Here is a 26,726-nt window from a genome sequence, read left to right as displayed (position 1 = left end):
TTTATATGGGTTCACCCTTTATACACTGGCCTACTAATTCCTTTAAAGCAGTAGACTGGTGAACCCTATGACAACCATAGGGTTCACTTCATTTTATTTTTCACCTCTCTGGAATTGTTGTCTTTCATCGAAAGGTTAATTTCAAGTTGGATAAAATATTTTGTTTCAAATATTAGTTCCATTTTGGAGAATTATTTTGGTCAGAATAGAAAATAGCCATTACTCCATCTTACCTGAATTCCTGTGGATTCTTTTACTGTGGAGATGCAAACCTGGCAGGATTAAAAGGATCTTCTCAGGCTACTCTGTGCTCAGGGGTTGCTACTGGAAGTGCCTCGGGACCTTGCACTGCTGGAACCAAACTGTAGGTGTAAGCCTGAGCACCACCCTTTGAACTAGCTACCGAGAGTATTCGATATGAGTTTCCAGCGTTTCTGCAGGTGGAAGGTGCCACCCCCATCCCAGGCTTGAGCCACTTTCGTGACCCTGGAGGAGGACGAGGCGGCAGCGACATTTTGTGGGCAGCCGGCGAATTCCATGACGCCGCGTCCGATCAGACGAGGGAGCCCTGGGTTGTGTGCCGGGTGACCTCAGAGAGAGACAGAAGGCTAGGGGCTGCACCTGGAAGAGGCCCCCAGAGTGTCTCCCACAAGGAGAAAGTGGGGTGCACCGGAGAAGCGGGCCCACCAGGTCCTGGGTGGATGCCCCAGACTGCTTTACTGGGGCTTTGCTCGTGTCCCTGGGCAGAGCCGGGGCTGGTCACCGAGAGAGCTGAGTGTCACTTGGGCATTACCCACATAGTCACTCATGGCCCATAAAAGTCTGTTTCCTGACCCACTGAAGCTGGGAAATGTACACTAGGACCAGTGTTTGGAACATTGTAGGACTGAAACCCAATCAAGAACAACTTTGTAACTGTGTATCTCACAGTGATTCAATACAAATAAAAATTAAGAAAAAATAGTAAGTCTGTATCTTCTGTGAAGCTGATAGAGAACTCAGGGTCTGACCTCTGTATGGGATGAAGACCCCGAAGACCAGCCCCTGGGCTGGGAGTGTGGCTGCAAGCCCACCTCGGGGCTCCATACTGAGTGAAAAGTGTGTGTGTTGGGGAGGGAACATCTTTCCTCTCTCCTTTCCCCCTGAGCTCTCCCAAGTCCTCTGATTTTCACACCTTCTTGCATCCCAACTCTGGAACCTGATTCCCCAGCCTGGGAATGGGGGTCAGTAAGTCAGGGGTGTGTGTGGGGGGGATGGTCACATCCCTCCAGACCCCAAACCCAGTTCTCCCTCCCTCCACAGCACCGTGGGCAATGTGAGGGCTTGTCCCTCCCCCAGACTTGCCCAGGGCTCCCTCCCACCGAAGTCACAACCCAGTCCCCCCTGTGTGAGGAGGGAGTTGGAGGGTGCAGGAGTCTCCTGTGGTTAGGTGTTCCAACCCGGGACCCTCCGCCCCACCCCTGTTCTCTGGCTTCTGCTCCAGGGTGGCTGACAGAGATGGGTCACACACGGGGAAGCCAAGCACGGTAGATTTACTGGGGTGAAACCTGCAGGTGAGCACAGCACACGTATACAGAGCTCCAGGCAGCGACCCCCCCGGCACCAGACACCAAAGTAGCAAGGGCTCGGGGTTGCGGCTTTGGAAAGTTCTCTTGGAAATCAGAGGGCAGCTTTGGTGCTCAGAGATTCAAACAGAAAACTATACAAAACCAACCCATAAATATATATTATATATTATATATGTGTATATATATAAAATTGCAAAATAAAAGCCCAAGAAACTAATCATCCATCTGCACATCAGTGGCTCAAAAAAGTGTTAGCAGAGAGAAAGGCAAAACCGTCTGTGTGGGGGGGTGGGGGGACGGGGGGGTGCATGATGGGGTTGGGGGGGGGCTGGCATCTCAATAGCAGAAAGTATTTACATGGAACCCCTATGTGAAACCTCACAGTCACTAGGAAAAACCAGCACGCGGACAGAATATGTATAGGGAAGACGATTGTCAGACACAGACACAGTCACCGAGACCATCTACAGCTCTGAGGACTCACACATCTCTCTAGTCCCCGCTCCTACCTAGCCAGGGGGTCCAGGTCCGCACCACACCTCCCGCCATCTGCAGGACCAACACTGCAGATCACAGGGATCTACAGGTGGCGCAGCTCACGGAGTCAACCTCCCACAGAGCAGGCCCAGTGGGCACGAGGCGGAGGGCCGGGGTGAGGTCCCTGGCATGCAGCAAGGGCTTCAGTACATAGAACTGCTGCCCTCTGTCCCTCCAGCCTTCTTTCTCCCTCCACGTTCCAAGGGAAGATGTGACCTTGGAGCCTCTCAGGGTTACTTAGGAAGGAAAAGACATTTGATTCTTCTCCGGCCATTCTACACCCCCTCCCATGTTGCAACCCCCCCACACACACACCCAGAACCCCCCTGCAATTCCTCCCTTTTCCCCTGTCACCACATCCACATCCCAGCCAGCCTCCCCCTGCCCTGCCACCCTGTGGCAGGGGCCAGTGCCGGGACACAGCTGCTCCAGGACAACCATAAGGTCTGCCCCACACAGGCTGGGGACCAGCCTCCCCAAGAGCCTCCCTGCCTCTCCTCCCTCTGCAGACCCTGCCTCTCACAGCAGTCATCTAGCTTCGAGGCACACCTTACAGGCAAAAGGCATTGGACATGAATTTGGCAAAACCTAATGCCACCGAAGCATGAGCCACAGCAAACCATGCTTCTGTGCTTCCAAGGATACCTGCTACCTGGGATTTTTGTCTTGGTTTTGAAAAGGGAAGTCTATCTTTTTTTTCTTCTTTAAAATGCAAGGAATTTTCTGTACTAAGGGGAGTTCCCCTGGGGTCCTGGGGAGGAGACCTCACCCGGGGGTCAGACCTCATGTGTACTCTCATATCTGGAAGGGAAAAAAAAAGCGCCTTCCACACCCAAGAAGATGTGGCCTTTACACAGGCTTCTGGAACCTTCTCTCCAGGCACATGCTTCTCCCAGGGTGTCACACGTGATACTGTGTGCAAATAACACACAAGCGTCTGGTGTTCGAATCAGTTCAGGACTCTGAGGCCTCGGATGAATTCACCCCTTTTGGGAACCGATGTGGAACTGTTGCCATACGGGTGGGGTCACCAGGTCTTGAATTGTGGGGGGACCTGGGGGAGAGGCATGGAGAGAAGTCTCCTTTCTCACTTCTCAGACTCTTTGGGTGTCATTGTCTCGGAGGGTTTTCTGAGGCTCAAGGAAGGGGTGAGCAAAGAAGTCAGACTTGTTCCCCCCAAGTCGCCAGTCCTGGGGCCCACCCGCCCCAGGGCTTCTGCTGACCCACACGAGTCCCATAGGTCAGTGTCCCCAGGCTTTCTGAGGCAGTCACGTCACAGGCTGACAGCCCCTGCTCTGGCCACACCCTCCGTGCTCTGTGAGAGCACAGGCCAACCGTCCTGTGGCTCACAGGCCAACAGTGGCTCCAGTGTCCAGCTGCCCCTATGAGTACCAGGGCAACCGTTTACTGGACCTGTGTCCTGAGCCAAATCCTCCCAACTCCTTTGTAAAAAGAACTTGTCTGTCTGCAGAGAAAAAAATCATCCTTTTCGTGAGAGGAGAGTCGGGGAGTTAAGAAGTCCCATATAAGAAATTCCATGGAACCTGGAGGAAATCACAGCTTCTTGGGCGCCTGTAGGCCAGGGGGCGCAAAGGGAGCCTGACTATCCCTTGGGGCACCTTTCTCAGTTAGAGGAGGGTCACATGGTGGGGATAGTTCCTTCCACCGACAGCAGGCCAGGCTCACCTCTCTGCAGCTTCTTCCCCCCTCCCCCCCCCCCCCCCCCCCCCCGCTTCCTCCTCATCCTACTCTTCTTCCCATGGAAACAGCCATGACACCTCTCTACTCCCCACAGGGCGGCCAAACCAATAACTTGGGGCAGCTTTTTCCATCCTATATTTGCAGTCGATTCAAGCAGCAGCTTTACTAGATGGGAACCTATTGCCTACTGCTTCTGAGATGCCCATACACACACCTACTCCAGGTACAAGTCACAGTTTCTGGCCCACATGTACCCAGAGTCCCAGAAGGTGCCCTTGGGCTCACCCTGCATGCCTGTGATCTGGCTGGGCCACACTTCTGTGTCCTCAGCAATCAGTGCCCAGGCCTGGCCCTTAAACCTTGGGCTGAGCATGCCCCTCATCCACCTGGGAAGAGGGACTCAGCAAACGACCGACAGCACACCTGTACCAAGACAAACACAGAGCTGGAACCTGCCTAGCATCTGTTCTCAGAACATTGCTTTGTCCTTGGAAATCCCTAAGAAGCCATATCCAAAGACCTTGACGCTTAATTCTGCGCTGGAAAGGAAGATGTGGTGGCAGGCCAGTCACCAAACACGTTTCAGGACTGACAGTTCAGGAAGGCCTGTTCCAAAGGGTATCTCCTGCTTCCCAACCATTCTCCACTCAGTCGCCAGAAGGGTTGTCCTCTGAGGCAAGTTGGATCATGACTTGACCCCAACCCAAGACCCTCAGCGGCTCCTTGTGCCATCAGTCTCGCTCCTGCATGCTGTGCCAGTTTCCAAGTCACCTCCACCCAGCAGACAGAAGCTCAGGCCCTCCAGCCCCCACCCCCCCACCTTACACTTGATGATTGAACTGTACAAAAACGTTCAGCGGGCTCGTTGTGGCGTTTTCTGCTTTCAGGTCTTTGCACGTGCTCTTCCCTCATCGTGGAATATCCTGCCAACCCTTCATCCTTCTGGAAAATTCCTCATTGTTCTGAGACTCTTAACGCATCCATTACTCATTTCAGGAAGGTTTCTCTGGACTAATAAATCATTAGCTCGCTTGTGCCGCATCATGCCCTTGCCTGTTTTGTAGCTTGTATCCAAGTCTCCCATATTTACAAACTTCCTGAAGCCAGGGCTTATGTCTGGCCCAAGACCCAACTCACAGATGATTTTCAAATGAACAAATAGATTACTACACAGCACACCCATGGCATGAACCCCATGGACAACACTCCAATAAGGGCCGGGCACTTTCTCCTAAATGGAGCCTCATCACCTAGGCTTACTGTGGTGAAGGGAATTAAAGGAAGTTTGTGGAACGCCATCTGAGCAGCAGCCTCTCACGCAGAGAAAGCTGCATCGGCAGCAACGTCTATGCCACCCTTGGTGCCCACTGCTTCCGCTGGTTATCTCAGTCTGAGAGTTCACTTCCTTCCAGTGTCAGGACATGCCTGGTGCTTAATGGATGCTGAACAATTATTATGATGGGATGGTGGATGAGTGGGAAGCTAGTTTTTTATAAAGAAGGCAGCAAAGGCATTTATCCTGTCACAGATTCCTCTGAGGCATTACTGGCCCTGACCACTTGGGCTGTCCATAACTAGACGTGACCCAATCAGAGAGAAGAACAGAGAGAGGGGACCTACCTGGGGATGTGGCTAGGACTCTGCATGACAGGGGGGATAGGTTCAGCTCTTCCTCATGCTCATGTCAATTTCTCCTTTCTCAAAACATAGGCCAATTTTGATGCCATTTACCATCTCACCCCCAAAACTCTTGCCTCTCCTTTGTCAGAGATTACCCTGGCCTCACCACAGTGTTGGTGGATGGGGACTTAGCATGCACCATGAGGGATGGTAAAGGGTGAGGGGTTCCCACTTTCCCCTCCACAAAGCAGTGGACACCAGTCACAGAAATGGGTCCTGGACTCGACAGAGCCTTTAAGAGCAAAAGTTCTAGACTTGAGGGACCTGGATTCGAGCTCTGGATCTTTCCAGCCAGGTCACCTGAAACCAAGCTCCTCTTAGAAGTCTCTGTTTCCTTGCCCATAAGGTGAGACTCATCTTAATCACATCACAGGATTCTCATTGGGGAGGGGGGGGGGGAGATTACAATAATGTAGAGAAGTCTGCACAGTGTCTAGCTATATACAGTAAGTGCTCTAACATGGAAAACTCTGATTAAGAACTTGCAAAAATAGTTTTACACTAATCAAGACAAAAGGGGGAAATATTCTTTGAAGACACTGTGCTTTAAGGAGGATGGATTGTCTATTTTGGGGGTGCCAACAGTGCTCATTAATCAATGTCCCATGGAATAATAGGAAAGGCTGGTGTTGGCATCTAAAACAATAACTGTGGCTATGACCACACTCCGGGATAAACAGTGACAGGGCCAGGGAACCCTGAATATTTCTCTGCTAGCTGGTCCATGGGGATTCATCCTAACAGATTCTTTTCACTGTTCTCTGAGGGATCCCAAACGATTGAGTTAGAACCTGGGGGTGAAGGTGCTAGGGTGAAGCTGTCAGGTTCTAAGCCGTGGCTGCTAGGTTTGAGGGATGAGCAGAGGACCCCTGACAGCCGGGCGGGTGGGACGGGAGGAGTCGCATTGCTCCATGTGTCACACAAAGCTCAAAGGCCTAGAATGTACTTCCTGTGCTGCTTTGATCAGGGAAGTATCAAAACTTCCCCCAAATTTCCACCCCGAGCACGCGGCCCCTTCTTTCTAAGCTCACTTTCTTTCTAAGCTGTTCTTTGAAGGAAACTGAGATGCACACTTCCACTGGGGTGAGTTTCTGGCTCCTTCTACTGGGGAAACAATCCCCAACCCTATGACTGGCTGGGCTTGCCCTCTGTCTGCCAACTCCTTCATCGTTCATTCGCGAGGTTCCATGAAGAAAGCTCAGGGTTAGTGGTTGAGGAAGCACAAGCTAAGCCATCAGCCCTCAGGCATAAAGATTAACTTCGATTGGCAGGGAAAGGGTCAATTTTTCTGGTTCCTATGAGCAGCAGGGTTGGGACTCTGGAAAAGAGAAGAGACCTGGAAATGTTGTAATGGCTCCATCGGCAGGAGATTGGATTCCCGTGGGGAAAAGGCCAGTGCTCAGAGGGAAGCCACCATCCGTCTGGCCTCTCTGACCTCTGAGAGCTGGCTCCCTTCCTCTGGCCTGCCTGCCAGGCTCAGAAACAGCAGGCAGCATCCCCACTCGGCAGTGTTGTGTAGTGGAAAGTGCTGGACTGGGAGCTGGGAGACCCAGATTCCAGCACAAGCTCTACCACCAACCAGCAGTGTAACCTTGGGAAGTCACCTGATTTCTCTGGGATGATTGTAAAATGAGGGGTTGGATGAGTGATCCCTAACGTTTCCCCCCCAAGGTTGTGGTCCAGGGTCCTGTTCTACCCCCTCCTTGGCCCCGTGCTTCCAGGAACAGATGAGAGAAGGGAGGGATGGGGGAGGGGGAGGAGGATGCTTATAAACGGGAGCCCCACAGTGCTACGAATCAGGACTCCACTTTCTCCTTCTTTTTGCTCTTTTTCAGGAAGGATGGGGTTCGGAATTTCTTTTTCTTCTTCGAGGGAGACTTGGAAGGTGAGCCCTCTGGAGACAGGGGGCCGCTGGTGACCGACTCGGTTTTGTCCTTGGAAGCATCAACATCCGTGTCGGCATTGGTGGTCATCTGGCTCAAGCCTTTGCTGAGAACTTCCTCGGCCGTCTGCTCCTCCTCTCTCCCATTCACCACCACCCCTTTGGGCTGCGTTGTTGGGGGCTCTGTGGTGGCTTGGCTTGTTTCTGTCTTCTTAGCACCTTCTAGAAAAAAAAGATCAAAAGGCGTGGCCCATCAGATTTCATTCTGGCGGGAGCTTCTACCTGGGGTTGACAGAACCATTTCTAGGCAATTCCTTAACCTACATCCAAAAGTACTGGGAAGGCAGGACTGGCATTCTAAAGCACAGGGCTGGTGCTCATCCAAACTCGAACCCTCCTCTAGATGACTGTCGTGGGGAACAAGCCCTTGGCAGGTCAGTAACATTGTTTGTTAACAGATGGAAATAGGTAATGACGTCCAAGTCAGGCAGAGGTTTAGTAAGGGTCCCTGCCCAAACATTTCCAGCACAAAAGAGGGGAACAGACACCAGCAAGGTGAGAAGCTGACAGGAGGGGGAGAGTGGGACCTCGGACAAGTCAAAGGGGCCTGCAGTCTGGTTCAGCTTCACTAATGAGAAGAACAGAGGAATGACATGTTTTCATACCCGCTTAATTTTCTATACAAGTGAGGGACTTCTGAAAACCTGGACAGTATGTTCACAGGGGGCTGTGAGAGAAGTAGGGAACAGGGGGAGAGAACCTAATGAGATGCCCCCTATGTTCAAGGTCAGGACTACTTGGACCCCACATACAGTTGCCCTTTCTCCTGCTTCCCACTCTCATCCCCCCTACTTCCACTCTCACTTTCTGCCCTGTCTGGGGTATAGGGAGTAAGGGACTAGATGTGGAGGGCTGAAATGCAGCAAAATCCATAAAAAGGGGGCGGGGGGTGAGGATAAGTGGAATCTTATCAGGAAGAGGGCCATTCGGAAGAGACGGTACTTGGTAACCAAGGAAAGGATTGTGTCAGAGAGTACGGCTGACCTTTCACCCTGCCAGTGAGCCTAGCCAACGAAGAGCTCAGAGATGAACACACAGGTGCTGGATCTCCCCTACAGCATAGGGAGGGAGGATGCCAGTGCAAGGCCCAGAAACAGGCTTCTCTGACTCGCTGCTGTAATCAAGCCCAAAGGACTTATTATTAACCTAGACCCCAAATGCATGGGGCCTTAGTGACTGCCTAACACTGAAGCCACTTCCACGAGGCCTGTGACACCACATGGACAAGGCAAAGATAGGCTCCCTAAAGGCCTTTTGAGTTTTTACAATGAAAGATCTGTGACTGCGTTCAAGCAGCAGCACAAAAAGAACAGAGCACTGAAAGAACAGAGCAGGGGAACAGAGAACTGGCCAACAGAACTGCATTATGGCCAGTCAGTGAACTGCTGATGTAGAGACGGATGCTGTGTTGTGTCTGTCTGGGTATAAATTCTCCAACACCAATGTCAGAAGGAATCAGTGTCTGAAAGACTGGTGAGCAAGCCTTCCCAGTCTTATTCCAATGACAAATTTTGAGACAGAAATTGTGTGTGTGTGTGTGTGTGTGTGTGTGTGTCTTCTTGGCAACACTAAGATAGGCTGCTGCCTGGGTCGCATGTTGGGAATCATGGACTGAGAATGTCTACCCCATATTTATTTCCTCCAGAAACTAAGACAGCATTACTCACAGCCAACAAAGTGTGACTTCTGGTAAGGAAGACCAGAAGACTCTCTGTGACTCCCATCCAGTCACCATGGTTGAGACACAAAAGTTCCACTGAGAATCCATGTAGTAGCTAATACATTAAGATGTGTGATTCTTTCCCATACTGAATCTGGGCCAGCCCTGTATCTCAGAGGATACCAAGGGGAAGCAGTATAAATGCCACTGAACTGGCCCAGACCTAAGACTTAAGAATTAAGAAGGCCTAGTGGTTTCTGCCCTTTATAGTTTAGGGGATCCCTGATGAAAATACATATGAAGAGGCCCTACAACCACACAGAGGATAGAGGGAAGGAAAGCGAGTGAGAGACAGAGAAGAAACCTAGTCAGCCCAAGATCCCAGCCTTCAAGCTGCCCCTGTCAAGACACCTGACACATGAGTCAGGTTAGTTGTTCTCCCAGCTGACATCAGTGAAGTGGAAAACCATCCTGCTGAGCCCGGTCAATGCCCAGAATGACTGATTTCCATTAAATATGTTCTCATTAGACACCAGGATTTAATAATTATCTACTATTGCATAACCCTGAGAACAAAGTAAATGATAAGAATGAATTATAGCAGCACATGACTAGGTCCTTTTATATTCATTAGCCGATTCTATCCTGATACCAATGCTGTGTATTGGGAAGGGCAAAGATTGGCATTATTCTATAATATGCTATATTCTAACATGATATTTTTGGAGATAGCTACACAAGTAAGTGGCAGAGCCAGTCTGATATCAAGTGCAGGGCTGTATTTCTAATTGTGCATGTGTGTATGTGTGTGTGTGTGTGTGTGTGTGTATGTATGTGTGTGTGTGCAGGCTTAGTCCACATCCCCCAGTGGGGCAATTAAGAGATGGAGTCAACATGAGTGGGAGATGATGGTGAGAGAGATGACCAGCCATGAAGAAAGAGGATCTGACTCTCCTTCAGATAACCTTGCGGGGAATGAGGCAGGGAGACAGACAAGGAATGACACTGGGGTGACTCAGCACAATGTTTTTCAAGCAAAACGACAAACGATGAGAAAGCAATGCCTGGACCAAAGTGTGAGCTGAATGAAAGCAAAGATGTTGCACCAGTGGTCTGTCAGTGCTTCTTGGAGACTCTAGCAAGCCCTGAGCAGCAGTGCTGTCCCCACTGGTCACTCATGCCTCAGCCTTTGGGTCTGCTCTAAGGAGGCCACACTTGGAGCTCTGTTGGCTACGTAGGAAGACTCGCTTTTCTAACAACTCCAGCCCAGTGTGCCCAGAGAGAAGCAGGAGTCCTGTATGCGGTGAGAACAGGTCAGGCCAGGGGTCCTCAACCTGTTTCTACCCCTCCTTTCGCCCCATCAGCTGAGCCGCAAACTCCTCTCCAAAAGGATCCCAGGAGCTGACATGGAATCTCCCTTGTCCCACGCCTGCCACAAGCCTCCTCTCCAAACCAGATTTCCCGTCTGCAATAGGTGCACATGCATCCCTCACAGGCATGACCCCAAGGCCAGTCACTCGGGCCCACAACCCTGGGAGAGGACGGGGGAGTCATCAGGGTCCATGCATTAGTAACAGGGAAATGGGTGCATTCCCAGGGATCACAGCACCCCATCACAGCAAGTGCCCAGCAGCCGGCCCACTGCCCACTCACTGTGGGGCTTGTTGCTTCTGAGGGGGCACGAGGAGGGGGGGTTTCGTTGTGGGTTTGTGCACGTGTGAGTCCTATGTGCGTGGATCAGAGAAGGGAAGCCTTGTCCATGCACAGCACACGTGAAACTGGTCATGAATGTTATAGCCAGGAAACCTCCAGAAGGTGGGGGGTGTGAGTGGCAAAACACAAACACGGGAGGAAATGTCTTTCTTGTGAACAAACTCTCCCTCCCCCACTGCGGGTGCTGGAGTGAGTTAGTCACGCGCCTCTCTATACTTACTACACAGACAAGTACTCAGAATCGGAGGAAACTCCTTTGATGAAGGCACACGTGGGGAGAGAAAGGGAGACAGGCAGACAACACCACGATGAGACACAATGAACAGTCAGGGACATCTGCTTGGGTTCTGGCCTCAAGCAGATGGGTTTCTTCTGGCAATTCAATTCAGGAGGCCGCTGGGGGTGGGGCGAGGGGGTGCCAGCAGCATCCACAAGTGTGGTCCTTCCACCCAGGAGGGAGAAGATTCCAACCGGCCCCAGCACCTGCTCTCTGGTGAGGGCAATGGGGGCCCCAGGGGAGGAGTGGGTGTGCCCAGGAGGAGTCCAGGACTTCATGGCTGCGGTAGTGTGGACTGAATGGTAACATCATCACCATATGTGTAGTGTTAAGCTGAACTGAAAAGACATCTTATGTTTTTTTTTTTTCTTGTTTAAGTTTTGGGCCACGGCCTGAGGTGCTCAGGGTTTATTCCTGGCTCTATGCTCAGGGATCATTTCTGGCAGGACTCAGGGGGTCATCTGGGGGTGCCAGAAATGGAATTTGGGTTGTCCATGTGCTAGCCAGGTTGGCCTGTCCCCTGTACTATTACTCCAGCTCTCTTTCTTTTGCTCTTTCAAAGCATATTGGGAATATTAGTAGGCTTGGCAGATAAGTAAATGCAGGCAAAGAGATGGCTTGGCTTTCTAAAATTAGTAGTTCTTATTAGTTAGCAGCTGAATTGGCCTAGAACCCCACTGGTAGCTAATGAAGTGGTGCTTGGCCTGGGCTCTCAGGCGCTCCTGGAGAGATCTTACAGCTCCAGACAGCAACTCCTCCCTGTTTATCTCAGGACCTGGGGCTGGTGGGGGGTGGGGAGCGGGGTGGATGCCCAGGTGGGTATGAGGACTGTGAAAATTCCCCCAAGTGAGTCCCCCATGCAGTCAAAGTACAGAACGACCTCCTTCCTCGCTGGGAGCTAATTGGTCTAGAGACTCAGGTCCCCGGCCAGACCTGTTCCCATTTGAACAAGCCCCCTACATGCTGCTCCTACATACTGAGGTCTGAGAAGTGGGCTGCTACAGCTAGAAGAGCCCACCAGCCCGTGGAGGCTGAGCTACAGGCCAGTCGAATGAGGCCCTCTTGAACTTCCCGTCATGGCTTTAGTTAGACCAGGGCTAAACTTCAGGTGTCCTGTCACAGCTTGTGAATAAAACAAGCTTAGGTTTCGGGTGCCCCTAGAATCTTTGCGAGCAGGGGAACAGCACCCTTCAGAGACAGGGGCCCTGCCGCCTGCACATCTTGCCCCTCCATGCGGACCGTGGCGGCTGCGGTCATGCCCCAGCCTGCTCTGCACCACTCACCCTCTACAGACTTGGCCGGAGACACCACGGGGCTCTCTGTGTCTGGTTTCACTGGGCTCTGGGCTGGAGAAGCAGGCGCAGATTTTACAGGGGAGGCAGGCTCTGCCGGGGCGGTTTCTTTCTCTCCTGAAAAGGCAGAAAACCGCCCCAGGACAGAAGTCAAGCAGAGGAGAGATGGAATAGAAAGACAGAGTATTCGAGGTGTCCTTTTCTCCTACTCGGTCCTCCTTTCTCCTGGCCTAAGGGAGCTGCTGGCCCTAACTTTTCCTGCTCCCCTCTGGAGCAGGCATGTGAAAGGGGTCAGGGCACGTGCTGTTTCCTCCCTCAGACCACAGTTACGAAGGGGATTTGTCACCCTGGGGAAGATCGTGGGATGTCAGTGGGCTTCCCACCCAGGACCAACAGCCGTTTTTTTTTTTTTTTAGGCAGTTTAGAAAATTTCCCCCATTCAGGCCCCAAGTCTGAGGGATAAAAGTGCCCTAATTTTCCATCTGCTTTTGCAATGAGCCCAGGAAAATGTCAACAAAGTAGCAAGGTGCTTCCGGGCTTGGCTTGGTGGTCAGGAAGATAGCCTGCTCTGGACAGGGTGGGGTAAAGGAAGAAGGAAGACCCTCTGGGATATGAACGCTGAGCTGAATCCACAGATGAGACCCCAAATGGTCTGGAAGCAAAAGGCTCATGTGGGAGTAGGAGGCGGAGGGGGCCTTCCTCAGCGGAGGGGGTTTGAGACGGAAGGGGAGAACATTTTGGGTTGAGTTCATTGAAAGGCAATCTAGGCCAGAAGGGGCAAAGGCGGAATGAGGGTGTACAAGCTATCAGGAGCACGACTATTTGGGAGGCCACATAGTGAGTTGAGGAGTCTCAAACTCAGGAGGGAGAAAGAGGATAAGGGAGTTAGCTGGTGGAGAGCTCTGAGGGCCAAGCTAAAAAGCTTCCTAGGTGATGATAGGTGATCCATGATATAATCATCATGGTTGTGACTTTCTTATCACGGCTATCACTTTTTTTTCCCGCTTTTTGGGTCACACCCAGCGATGCACAGGAGTTACTCCTGGTACATGCACTCAGGAATTACTTCTGGTGGTGCTCAGGGGACCATATGGGATGCTGGGAATCGAAACTAGGTCGGCTGCGTGCAAGGCAAACGCCCTACCCGCTGTGCTATTGCTCCAGCCCCTCACTTTTTAAAAAAAAATTTATTAGAGAAACACCATGAGGTACAGTTGTAGATTTACAAATTTTTGTGCTTGGGTTTCAATTATACAACGATCAAACACCCATCCCTCCACCAGTGCCCATGGCGCTTACTGCCCTAAGCCATAGTTACGGGCACCAGATTAAGTACTCAGTAAGGATTAACTCCTTTATGCCCAGGAGGGGCACGATTATGATGGAAAGCACTATGGCAATAAGACCATTTGGTGATAGGGCAGGACAGTCCAAGGGAGGTGATAACAGAAAAGGGAGAAGCAAGTGAAGATGATAAAGGAAAGCAAGGGCTGGGAGTGCAGCTCAGGGTGAGCTAAATACAATGCATGCATGAGACCTGGGTTCATGCATGCAAAATGTGTACATGAACGAGTGAAGAAAATACATGAATGGGTGAAAATGAGCACAAGATGAGGCCATGGAGCAGGGAGGGAAGACATGGATTCTGGGGCCTCTGGCCAGGAGTCAGCAGTATTAGTTGTTCTGTCATGATGGCTGGATGTCCCCACCCATGAGCTGTCCCCTACCCCCTGTGAGGTCCCGGAGGACTGGGCCCTTTACCTTCTAGTTCCAGTTTCTTTCTCTCCACCTCTTTCTTGTACTCCTCCAGCTCCTGGTCAGTGAGTTGGCTGAAAGGGTTGGGAACCGTCTCCTCGGAATCGTCTTTGGTATCTGCGTCACCCTTGGCCACCAGCTGGCTCTCTGTAGACTGAAAGTTAACCAGAGTGTGTGTTGCTCTCTGAACGCCGTGCCCAGGCCAGGCCGGGCCTACGCTGCCTTTCACGCTCATGTGGCTGCCAGAGGTCTTGCTAGGGAAGCACGGCAGGCATGCAGCTCCTTGGAAACATCTCAGGGCTCAGGTAGGGCTCGTCCACTCCTCCCCATGGCTACCTCACCCTCGGGCCGGGATTCTTGGCCCACTGGCTGGATGAATACAGGGCTGGGGACACCCACTGCTCTGGAAAGGAAATCCAAGGATGCTCCCCAGCCAGAGGAAGACACACCTTTATTGCAATCCCGCCTGCAATGCTTCCAAGTCAGCAACAGGCAAATACAGACCCCTGCGCCAGTCCGCAAGCAAAGCAGTGACTCCAGCCAGCTTCATGCCAGCACCGCCCCACCCCCCACCCCACTCCACCCCATCCCCAACAGCAGCACAAGCCACAGCACACACAGCAGTAAGTCATACACAAAACACATGGTGGTTCAGCATTCTCAGTCCAAACTGTTAGCCCTGCAGGGCACACAGTCCCAGATCACAAGGGGCCACGCTCCTGAGTCTCGAATCTTCAGCCCGCCCGCACTGACAGTCCCTCATGCCCGCTGCTGGGCCTCACGCCTCTGCGGGGCGCGTGGCTCTGGGAAGCTCACCAGCTGGGCTTGAGCAAGCTTCGGGAATGCTTTAGCCCCTCTAGTCTGAGGCAGGCACGAATGTTCAAACCCCAGAGCCCCTGTTCCTAATCCCAGTTAGCCTTTGAGAATGCAGTGCCGGAAGTTGAGAGTGACCAGACAGAGCCGACAACCAGGGGAGTGGGCAGTGGGTCCACACCTCCCTCCTCCCAACTACCTTCCCCACCCACCAGCTCCTCTGAAGGGGGTCCTGGACTCCTTCCAGAAGAGGCGCAGCAGTGGGACTCTACTGACAGAGGAAGGGGAGGAGAGGGGCCATTTGAGCCACACCCAGCAGTGCTCAGGGCTTCCTCCTGGTGGGGCCTGGGGGATCATATGTGGTGTGGGCTCTCTCTCTCTCTCTCTCTCTCTCTCTCTCTCTCTCTCTCTCTCTCTCTGACCCAGCACTGGGATTGCGTCCAGGAATCATAGGGTTTCAGAGACTCTAAGGCCAGGATCCCCCAAAGAAGGACTCCAGGGAGAGCAAAGCCTGAGGGAAGGGCAGAGTATGGGGCTCAATCACTGCCGTGAGCATTGTAGGATGTTTCTCTGTCCGTGCCCGGTGGCACATCTGATGCTGCTTATCACAGCTGAGAGGAAGTTGGGTGACATGGGGGCATAATGACATCACCCTGCGTGTTCCCCCTGCCAATGGGCACGCACCTTGAGCTGCAGCCTGACCTCGAATCACACCTACATCTCAATTATTTTTTTTTTTTTTTTGCTTTTTTGGGTCACACCCAGCATTGCACAGGGGTTACTCCTGGCTCATGCACTCAGGAATTACTCCTGGTGGTGCTCGGGGGACCATATGGGATGCTGGGAATCGAACCCAGGTTGGCCATGTGCAAGGTAAACACCCTACTATGCTGTGCTATCGTGCCAGGCCCCTACATCTCAATTTGCTCTGCAGAGAGGAGCCATACCCCAGCAACTAAACCCCTCGTCACCACTAAGGTGAAGGCCATGCCCACTTCTGCCTCATGAGAGTGGAAATCATTGTCAACAGAAGCCAGGATATTCATCTTCACCCCTATGGCCAAGCACTAGACGAAGACTACTCTATCTCAAATGTGGAACAATGACTCTATACTTCCTAACGCTATGCGGGCTCTCCATCCTGCAGGAGCGTGGGGCCTTTAGACATGCCCTACAGTCTAATGGGGCTGCACTCATACACAGCGGCCAGACCTGCTCAGGAGCCATGGGGAGCTTCCCAGCACTCCTGTGACTTACTGGCTACGAAGGGAGGCTAGGGAGACAGCTCACAGGGCTGGGGCACAGGCTTCCAACCCTTGCACCATCCTCAGAGCACTGCTAGGAACTCCTGAGCACTGGCCTGGGAGGAGCCCCCCAGCACCACCAGGTGTGGCCCTCAAACAAAAGAAGGGTGGGGAGAGGAGGGAGGGAAGAGGGGAAAGGGGAAGAGAGAGGAGTGAGCTCCATTGGGGGGCTGTAGGGGAGCTGGCCTCACTCCGGTAGCTGCTTGAGGTGACCCTGCCCAGTGCCCACAGGAAGCGACACTGTCCTGGTCCTCACAGCATCCGTTTTACAGCAAGAACACTAGCGCCCCCGGGGAAAGGTGGACACCAGGACTCAGGGGTCCTGCTGCCCAGCCCCGGGCTCTGAAGACCCTCTGGGCGGGGGCGGCTGCGGCTGTACCGGGCTCTTCTCGGCGATGACGCTCGCCAGGAGCTGGGACTGAGGCCCCGCTGACTTCACGTCCTGGCGGTTCTGTTCTCGGATCTGCATGGAGGACAGAGGGGAGCGTGAGGGAGCGGTCCAGGTGAAGACTCACACAAGGACGGGCCATTCCCGAGGGTCTGTCCTCGAGTCCCGTGGGACCCTCTCTCATCCACAGCCAACTTGGAACTTCAGCCCCAACAGTCTCTCCTTCAGAGAGAATTTGAAGTTTGTGTAAAACACCATCTTCTGCCAAACTCTGGGAAGGCAGAGGGGTAGGGAGAGGGGGCATCACAGAGCCCTGAGAAGGGTCCTTGGAAGTTAACGTTCCTCAGAAACTCCTGAGATATTTGCTCAAAATACTTGCTCAGATTCCGGGACTGGAATTCAATTCAATGGGCTGAGCACATATGCTGCATGTGGGAGGCCTGGGTTCACTCCCTGTGGTCCCCCAAACACTACAAGGAGCTCCCATGAGCAATGAGCTGGGAGTGGCCCCCAAGTAACAAAAATAAATTTTAAAAACCAGAGACTGCCAGGCACCTCCACACCTACTGAATCAGAATCTCTTGAGGTAAGGAATGGGAGGAGAGACCCAGCAATGTTAATTTCCACAAGAGCAGCAGAGGGTCTTGGACCATATACAGAATTGCTGTTCTGACAGCGCATCCGCGTGCTTGGAAATATCAGAGAGAGTCTGCAAAGCAGTGGTGGAAGAATAAATATAAATGCTTGTGAAATCTTGAAATGAGTGCAAAGGAAAATAGATGGTCCGAACTCCATCTGTGGGCAGGTACTGTGGTTACATTCAAGTTGGGCCAAGCAGTTCTCCGGGCCTGAGGGTAGCACTAGCAGAGCCTGCAGTGTGGTGGGTACAGAGAGTTCCTCCCCACAGGAGACCTTTGGGAGGGAGGCGGACAGATTAGGCCCCCGGCAGAAACTCAGCTCATTATAAACAGGACTTGCCTCAGCCCCCACCCTGCCAGAGCCGAGGGAGAAGAGACGATGCAGTAAATCAGGGACCCCTTACCTTGTTCCGCATGTCCAGCACTTCCTGGGGGTCAGTATAGAGAGGCACAAATTGGTTTGGGTTTTCAATCCGTATGGGCATGCCGCTGCTGGATTTCTCCACCTCGTCTGCCTTCATCCACTGAACATACAGAAGGACAGGCGGTGAGGCAGAGGGATGGGCCCACACCCGGTGCCCTGAGCAGTTCTGACCCGGGAGCCGGCGCTTATGGGTCAGTTCCACACCATGGCATGCACAAAGGCCCACCTCTGGGTCCTCTGTGATGCCAGGGTCCCACAGCAGAGATGAGCAACAAAGGACTCCACTGCCAAAGCAGAAACACACCCTGCCCCGCGCCCTCCCACCCCAGCAGTCAGTCCAGAGAAGCCTGGAGAACAGCCTCAGAACCTTGGTGAGCAGCACCGTGGCTGCCACGGGCCACGAGGCCTCTGTTCGGGGTCTGTGCTGTTGGTCTGCAGGGATGTGTTTTCTTTCTGTAGAAGCAGAGCTATTCTCTTTGCTCTCCCCTCTGCTGCTTCTATCTTTATGACAACTCAGAGTCAGTGTGTGGGGGACGGGAACAGTTGGAGGCCAGGGTTCGACCCCAAACATCTCCAGGAGCAAGTCCTAAGCACAGAAACCGGAAATGGCCCTGAACCAGGCTGAATGTGGCCCCAGTCAAGCAAGAGTTCGTGCATGGGTGTTTGGGGAGTGTAAGGAAGGCAACCAAACATAAATGAGGAGCCACCAGCTCCCAAACTGGCCTTAGCCTGCAGTGCGAATGCGCCATTGCCTCCCCCAAACTTCCCACAGGCTCCTGCCGATGGGGGAGCCAGAAGGAAAACAAGAGCTGCTGGGCTCTGTGCTGCTAGAGTGACCATGGCCCTCTGCCCCCAAGACTCAGAGCAGTGGTTCCCGAAACAGGTGAAGGGGCCAGAGCCATAGCACAGGCTGTAGGGCGCTTGCCTTGCATGCCCCCAACCTGGGCTTGATCCCTGGCATCCCATATGGTCCCTGGAGCACCACCAAGAGTAAGTCCTAAGTGCAGAGCCAGGAGTCACCCCAGTACATTGTTGGGGGTGCCCTCAGAAAAGAGAGGAGGGGAGGGAGGGGAGAGGAGGGGAGGGGAAAGGAGGGAAAGGGGGGAGGGAGGGAAGGGGAAGAGAGGGGAGGGGAGGGAAAAGGAGGGGAGGGGAGGAGAGGAGAGGAGGGGAGGGGAGGGGAGGGCAGGGGAAGAGGAGGGGAGGGGAAGAAAGGAAAGGGGAGGGGAGAGGAGGGGAAGAGGAGGGGAGGGGAAGGGAGAGGAGGAGAGGAGAGGACAGGAGAGGGGAGGGGAGGGGGAGGGAGGGGAGAGGAGGGGAGGGGAGGGGAGAGTCAGGCGGTCGGGAGACTGGTTCTGTTTCCCTTTCCCAGCTGCCTCCCCCATACACGAGCAGCCCGCCCACTCCCTGCTCGCCCCTGGGGGCCGCGAGCAAGCCTCACCGTGGTCTTGGGCCGTGGGCTGCCCATGCTCCTCTGCACCTCGTCTGCCACGTTGACCCGCAGGTAGGTGTTGGGCGTGTTGAGCCAGCGGGTCTTCTCCTTCTGCTGCTTCTGCGCGTGCTGCCGCAGCATGGGCACGGGCGCGCCGTCCTCCTCGAACACGAAGGCCGTGACCGTGGCGGGGATCTCCACCTCACTCTTGTGTTTGGCTTTCTCTTGAACAAAGGGGTAGCGGTACGTGTAGCCCGTCCTGTAGCCCTGCACGAGGACAAAAGCAGAAGCTTCAGGGCGGCGACAGGGCACCCGGCCACTCACCTGACACCCCCGCTCCGCCCCCTGCCCTCCGTGGCAGCGCGCAGGCTCCGGGCCCTGAGTTCCACCTGCAGCATCCCAGGCACAGGAACTGCCACCATCCCAGAATCCGCTTTGAGCCTCAGCGACACTCCTCTGCTCCCTTGTCTCTCTCCTCACCCCCCCCCCCAACTCTTCCCTTCCTCCCCCTAACTCTTTTTCCTCCCCAAAGACCCCAGATCTATGCTGGAGCCTTTGTCCCACAACTGCTTACCCACTTTTCATCAGGCCCAGCAAGGTGAGGCCACCAGCATGCTCCGAGAACCCAGGTGCCCGAGGTCACCTCAGAGGGAGCTGGGGGCTGGGCTAGTCTTAAACATTTAGAGTTCTTAAGCCTTTAGAGGTTAATTCTTAAATATTTAGAAAGATTTGGGGAGTCTGGAGATTTTCTTAAACGTTTCCCAGCTGGCTCTTCCCTTCAGCCCTTCCTTCCTGACTCAGGAGCTGCATCACTACTCCCATTTGGAACAGGGAACCTGGTATAAAACCATCCCTCCTGGGGCCAGAGTGTTAGTGAGGGGTTTGCTTTGCATGCAGCAGACCTGAGTTCAATACCCCACATCCTACGTGGTCCCCCGAGCATGCCAAGAGTGATCCCTGAGTGCAGTCAGGAGCAAGGCCTGAGCATCCAAATCAAAGCAAAAATAAACATTTCTCCTAAGCGTGAGATGGTATATATTTATAAATCTGTCACTGTCACTGTCCTCCCGTTGTTCATTGATTTTCTCGAGTGGGCCCAGTAACGGTCTCCATTGTGAGACTTTTTTGTTACTGTGTTTGGCATATCGAATCGTAATATACTATATAGTTACATAGTATATTTGTATCTATAAAAACACAAATTGGAAAATATATAAATAATATATTACTATAATTGCATATAATTATAGGTATTTATAAGTTTTAGTGTATATATACATGTGCGAATATAACATGTTTATATCTATACATATTATAAAGTAGCATATACATGAGACCATACTAAAGATGTTTGTGAATTTTTTTTCTAACTCATCAATGTTTCTTGGAAATTTCATGTTATTAAACTTATGAACTCTTAAGAACCTTTCTAGTCTGCCAATGCATGAACACTTTAAAATGTATTTAACCAACAATAGTGAACACTTTGCTATTTTCAAAATATTATAGAAAAGCTATGAAATTAATATCTTTACACATACTTTTTAGACAATTAAATGATTTTCCAATAGACATAAATACCTAGAATGAAGATTACTGGGACAGAGAGCACATGTTTTTATATATTTAACATATGCATTTTTCCTCAAATGTTAACATTTTTACCCTGGACCAGTTGTTCTGGAGTTTCCTATTTTCTTCCTTGGGGTGTGCTGGGGGCTGGGGAGCAGCTTCTCATCATGCTCAGAGGTCCAAAGCCACGGTCTGATGGTCAGGCCTGGAATTCCATGCTGTTTGACCAGAGGTGTTGGAGATGTCCAGGGCTACACCCAGCAGTGTTTGGGGTAGACAGTATGCAGTGTCAGGGATCATCTCACAAGCAAGGCATGAAGTTTACTCCTTGAGCAAATAACCTATTTGTTAGGTTATTTGCAACATTTTTCATCTTTCAAGATAGAAATGTTTGAATATGTACTACACTTGTTATAATTGTGTGCATTTACCCTAATGATGTGTTGTATTTACACTATGGAATATACCTCTCATCAGTAAAATGATCCTCATAAGCAGCCTGGTTATCAGGCAGAGACTATTTGGAGGAACTAGAGTATAGGATTCATTATTGCAAAAACTAAGAGGATCCAAGTTTGCAACAGTGAAAAGGGAAATGAGTCAGATGTAGAAACATTGTAAAGATGGAATCCATCTTCTGTTTTCTGTGCCATCGTAGAAGCTTCACTCTCTTCCTGCCATTAGTTATTTCCTTACTCGCATGCTCTCCTCTTGTTCTTGGATTGTGTCTTATTTGTTACATCATCAACCACAGTACCAGAGATAAAAAGAAGAATGTCTTTAAAGTCTTTTGCACCCATTAGGGCCTCTCTGAGCCATACCCCAGCTAGCTCCTAACATGACTTATTTGTGCAGTCGGACAGCAGGATCTTATTATACGACTGCTCAATGGGATTAGGGCACTTAGCGGTATTATGTGTTTTCTGCCTTAAAATCATAAGACAGGCAGAACTAGCTAAAAAGAAATAAACAAAGTAAGACACACTGTAAAAGTGGCTCTGTGGTTATTTTTATTGGATTGCCACTTCTCATCCCAACCAATACCTTCTGACCCCTTCTCCAAAGAGCACTCCATAGGGACAACATTCACAGCTCTTACAAGTGGATGTCATCATACCAAAGGCCAATATTTAAGAAAACTCAACTTCTATTAGAACAACGACAAATTCTAAGTCAAGATGTCAACTGATGAGTTGGGTTCTGGGTTATCATTGTTTTATTTTGTTTTGGGGTCACCGCCAGTGGTGTTCACAGGCTGCTCCTAATTTAGTGCTCAGACAACTAAGCAGAGTCAGGGATGGAAGCTGGATGTCCTGCATGCAAAGCATGTTTTTGGTCCATGGTCTTTCTCTCCAGCTCTAATCAATGAATATTTAATAACTATGCTGCTGTGATTCTCATAGCGACCCAACGCCTGATGCTGACTGGTTTGGGGGACTAGGCCTCGGAGGAAAGGGCTAGAAGGTCACCGCAGGAGACTCACCAGGTTGTCCAGCATCCTCATGAGAGCCTCAAACTCATGCTCCCCCAGCCGGCTCTTCTGCATGGGTCCAAAGGTGCTCCCTGCCCACTGGACAGAACCCACTTCATGCGGGCGGTGTTTCTCCTGCTCCAGGAGGATGAGGTTCTCCACTCCCCCAGCGCTGGATAAAGCGGACACCTGTGGTAAAGAGCAGAAAGGCCTCAGCTGTGCACAAACATATGTGTGTATGAACATGTGTGTGCATGCACATGTGTGTGCATGTATGCTTGCAAGTGCAACCACACACCTACTTGTATGTGTACCGGGACAGGGGATTGGGGAGGATTAGAAACAGAGAAGTCTGGAAAACAATTATATTTAGCTTTTTCCTGCCAGAGGAAAAGATGCATCAAACACGTAGGACAACCACCCATTTCTAGGTAAAGAGAGAGGTGATCATGGTTTCTTCCTTAAATCTTCACCAGCTTTCCGAGGCTATAAAGGAGTAAGTGCAAACATTAAATCTTTACACCAAAGCAGCTCAGGGCTGTGTGGAAGTAGAGCACTCACCTCGAATCTGAGAGGCCCTGGGTTCAACCCCCAGCATCACAAAAATAAAAATGAATAAATACAGAGGACTATAGGGTTACATGGGATACAGACCAGCTTTGAATGTGATTATTTCTGGGGAGGGAATGTAAATCAAGAAAAGGTGACTTTTATTCTTATCTGTGATATTTTATTTCTTCCAGAGGAAAAGATCTTGAAGCAAAAATCTTCTAATATGTGTTCAGTCTGGGTGGTAGAGAAAATCCTTATTACGCTATTATTCTCCACACTTCTTCTGTGAGTTTGAAAGATTCTCTTTTTAAATTTTCGTTTTTGAGATAACATTGGTTTATAAGATATCCTTTTTAAGATGGGGGGCCACCCCAGTGGTGCCAGGGTGCCAGGACCACTTTCCACTGGTGTGAGCTGGGTGCTTCCTGGGGGCAGCAAAGTTGGGGGATCACCAGGGATCCACTTGACAGTGCTGAGGGTGCCACACAGTGCTGGGCACCAACCACAAGGCCTCTCACATGCGAAGCAGTAGCTCTAACACTGGAACTCTCTTCTCTCTCCCAGCCCCAAGGGGTCCTTTTAAAAATCCCCTTGAAAGAAATTGACCAATGGAACCATTGCAGATTAGAGGAGTGAACCAGCAGATCTAAAGGCATCAGGGGTTCCCAGGAAGGGGTGGAGGAGGAGGAGGAGAGGACAGATGAGCAAAGAATGCACAGCCAACCCTGGGCAGGTGCTGCCACCAGGGACTTAGGGAGCGTGGAATAGGAGGATGGGATGGTTGCCAGGTGTAGACAAGATAAATATAGGAAAAAATGAGTGTGAATGATGTGGGTAACATTAGACTGGCTCTAATAAACTGGGAATCAAACTAAACCCCTTATTTTCCACTTCAAAGTTCATCTGACTGTAGGTCAATATTCCCCCCTTAGCCCCTCAGCTAGAAGGGTCTGGATGGGGCATCTTGGGGCAGATCAACAATAGGGAGAGGCCCGTTTCCAGCCTTCTGGGGTATTTGGGGTAGGGGTTGTTTGTGACACATTCCCATTGTGGAGACTTCGAGTGTTCCAGTGTTCAGTGTTCTTGAGACCCTTTATGGTTGTTTTGCTCGTTCTGAACAGATCCAATTCAGCTCACTGACAAATTCAGGTCTATGAGTCCCTGATGGCCAAGGACTGACCCTACTGAGACACACAGCCCTGTGGACATGTCTTGGGTCAGCCAGGCCACTGTCTCAGGACCTCATCACCCTGCGAGGAGAAGAAAGCCAGAATGTCCCTCCCATGCCTCCCCTCTGAGGCCTGTGTCCTGTGGTGAGGCTGTGTCTCTGGCACGGGTGGGCAGGACTCAAAGGTCATTTATCCCATCATCTCACTAAAGATGAGTCTCTTGACCCATAATCCCTGAAAGGGGTTGGCGACACCCTGGGCCACAAGGCCCTCCCACAGCCACCACCCTGGTGACTCACCCAGTGGTCCTGTCTTCAGATTCCCGAACTAAATCTCCATGGAGATACAAGCTAAGCAGCTGAAATTCATGGACACACCAGTGCCCCCCCACCCCAGCTCAAATCTCTGGAGTCTCCTTGGGAAGGGGGTGAGCCGAGTCCCTACCTTCCTGAAGCCTTGGCAGCTGCACCCCACTGCTACTGCCGAGCCAATGGCCCAGCTCAGTGACTTCACTAGGTATCTCTGCAGAGACTCATCCTACTTACAGATCTATAGATCCTAAAGTTTCTGGACCATGTAGTCACATGACACCTCCAAATTCCACAGGACTAAAATCCCAGTAGGAGCACACCAAACTAGATGGGAAAGCACCATAGAAGCCAACTAGACTCAACAAACAAAAACAGTAACACAGAAAATTCAACTAGCAAGGAACAGCTGAGTAAATCCTCAGACAAGGACTTAACAACCCCATGGTGAGATATAGCAATTTTCACAAATTTTCTTTTACTGGGGTATTTTTGTTAATTCCTTTAGCTGTCTGGTTGTAGCAAGGAACATAAAAGCAAATTATTGTATGCCTATAAGGGAGTAGGCTTGAGGGGTGGTTGGGAAAATGGGGACAATGGTGGAGGGAAGGTGACTCAGAAGGGTCACTCAGATGGTAGGATTGGTTTTGGAAAATCAAAAATCCATAACAACTTTGTAAGCCATGGTGTTAAATAAAGGTTGTTTTTTTTTTTGTAGGAGTACTGCTATTTATTCAGCCACTGATTAGCTGATTGAATTGTGCATGAACTCCACCTTACTTTTTTTTTTCATTTTTTATAATTTTATTTATTGAATCACCGTGAGAGCAGTTACAAAGCTTTTGGGTCTAAGTCTCGGTCATACAATGAAACACCCGTACCTTCACCAGTGCCCATTCTCCACCACCAAAAACCCCAGTATACCCCTATCCCACACCCTTCCCCTACCCGTGGGGTAGATGATTTCCACATTATTCTCTCTACTTTGATTACATTCAATATTTTGACACCAGACCCACCATTATTATTTGTGATTTTACCAACACTCAGATCTGCTGAAAAGGCAACAGCAGACAATTTGTTTTCTATTGCTGGTTATGAATAACATATGATGTCGCATGGCTGCAGTAGTGGCTGCGGGATTTTGAAATTCCAAAATTTTAACACTTAAATCTGGAGGGATTTCGGCCAAAAGGCACTGGGTTTCGAGATCTGCTCCTGAGTCTCTGGGATCATGGCCATTGAGCAGCTTGATGAGGAGTCAGAGGCCGTTTGTGGGTGATGACTTGGGGTCTTGTTGGGATGGGGAGGACAGGTCCGGCTCCACCCCGTCCCGTAAGGCCCAACAAGTTTCGTCACTGCGGGCCCAAGCCTGACTGTCCAGTGGCCTCTGGAGGATGACGGTCACAGAGCCGCCAGAAGGAAACAGGCGGAGGGACAGCACCCTTTCCCCCTGGGGTGGCCCGGCAACAGTAACCCTACTGCGGGGTCCGGACACATTTCTGCCAAAAGCCGCTGGGTTTCGAGATTTGTTTCTGAGTCTCTGGGATCAAGGCCATTACGCAGCTTGATCAGGAGCCAGAGAGGCCGTTCGTGGGCAATGACTTGGGGTCTCGTTGGGGTGGAGAGGACAGGCCCGGCTCCCCCCACATCCCGTGAGGCCCAACAAGTTTCGTCACTGTGGGCCCAAGCCTGACTGTCCAATGGCCTCTGGAGGATGATGGCCACCAAGCCGCCAAGAGGGAGCAGGCAGAGGGACAACACCCTTTCCTCCCTGGGGTGGCCAGGCAACAGTAACCTACTGTGGGGTCCGGATGCATTTCTGCCAAAAGCCACTGGGTTTTGAGATTTGTTTCTGAGTCTCTGGGATCATGGCTGTTAAGCAGCTTGATCAGGAGCCAGAAAGGCTGTTCGTGGGTGATGACTTGGGGTCTCGTTGGGGTGGGGAGGACAAGCCCGGCTCCACCCCCATCCCATGAGGCCCTGTGTGTCTCGTCACTGGGGGCCCAAATGTGACTATCCAGTGGCCTCTGAAGGATGGCGGCCACTGGGCCACCAGGGGGAATAGGCCAAGGCACAAAACCTATTCCCACCTGGGTTGGCCCGGCACCGGTAGCCTACTGCAGGGACCAGATGCATTTCTACCTAAAGCCGCTGGGTTCCAAGATTTGTTTCTGAGTCTTTGGGATCATGGCATTAAGCAGTTCAATCAGGAACCAAAGAGGCCTTGCCTCCAATTATATAACTGAGCCGGAGGTGGTTTGTTGGTGTGTTTCCCACATACCTAACTTTTGGCTGTTTACTTTCTTGGTAAACTTTACCCCAAGTTTTTGGGGTCTGGCCAAAGGCACAGCAGCAATTTTGGGGTATCTGGAAGTCTGAAGGTGCCATGAGGCTGCTGATGCACTCGCCTCACAGGTACAGATTGACCTGCTGGCGGCACCATACCCCCTAAATAAAGGTTTTTTTTAATTATTAGTGAAACACCATGAGGTACAGTTGTAGACTTACAAATTTTTGTGCTTGGGTT

The 26,726-nt window shown here is 51.4% G+C and overlaps 1 protein-coding gene across 2 annotated transcripts in view; it reads right to left on the bottom strand.

Annotated features, from left to right (window-relative positions):
* Positions 1-6,489: 6,489 nt before the first annotated feature.
* The window catches only part of ADD2 (adducin 2), a 109,633-nt gene continuing 89,396 nt past the window's right edge, over positions 6,490-26,726 (bottom strand). The window contains exons 10-16 of one of the 2 annotated variants that reach the window (XM_056124806.1): positions 22,180-22,356; positions 19,134-19,391; positions 17,673-17,792; positions 16,622-16,705; positions 14,132-14,279; positions 12,362-12,487; positions 6,490-7,590 (exon numbers count right to left, since the gene is read on the bottom strand). In XM_056124806.1, the coding sequence (XP_055980781.1) occupies positions 7,283-7,590; positions 12,362-12,487; positions 14,132-14,279; positions 16,622-16,705; positions 17,673-17,792; positions 19,134-19,391; positions 22,180-22,356 (1,221 nt within the window). In that variant the 3' untranslated portion in view covers positions 6,490-7,282. The remainder of the gene's footprint in view (positions 7,591-12,361; positions 12,488-14,131; positions 14,280-16,621; positions 16,706-17,672; positions 17,793-19,133; positions 19,392-22,179; positions 22,357-26,726) is intronic. The other variant, XM_056124817.1, reaches the window with a different exon arrangement.

This window comes from Sorex fumeus, unplaced genomic scaffold (assembly GCF_029834395.1).
Source record: "Sorex fumeus unplaced genomic scaffold, SorFum_2.1 ptg000006l, whole genome shotgun sequence".
NCBI classification, from domain to species: domain Eukaryota; kingdom Metazoa; phylum Chordata; class Mammalia; order Eulipotyphla; family Soricidae; genus Sorex; species Sorex fumeus.
The sequence above is the reverse complement of the archived record's forward strand: the minus strand, read 5'-3'. Positions and strand labels throughout refer to the sequence as shown.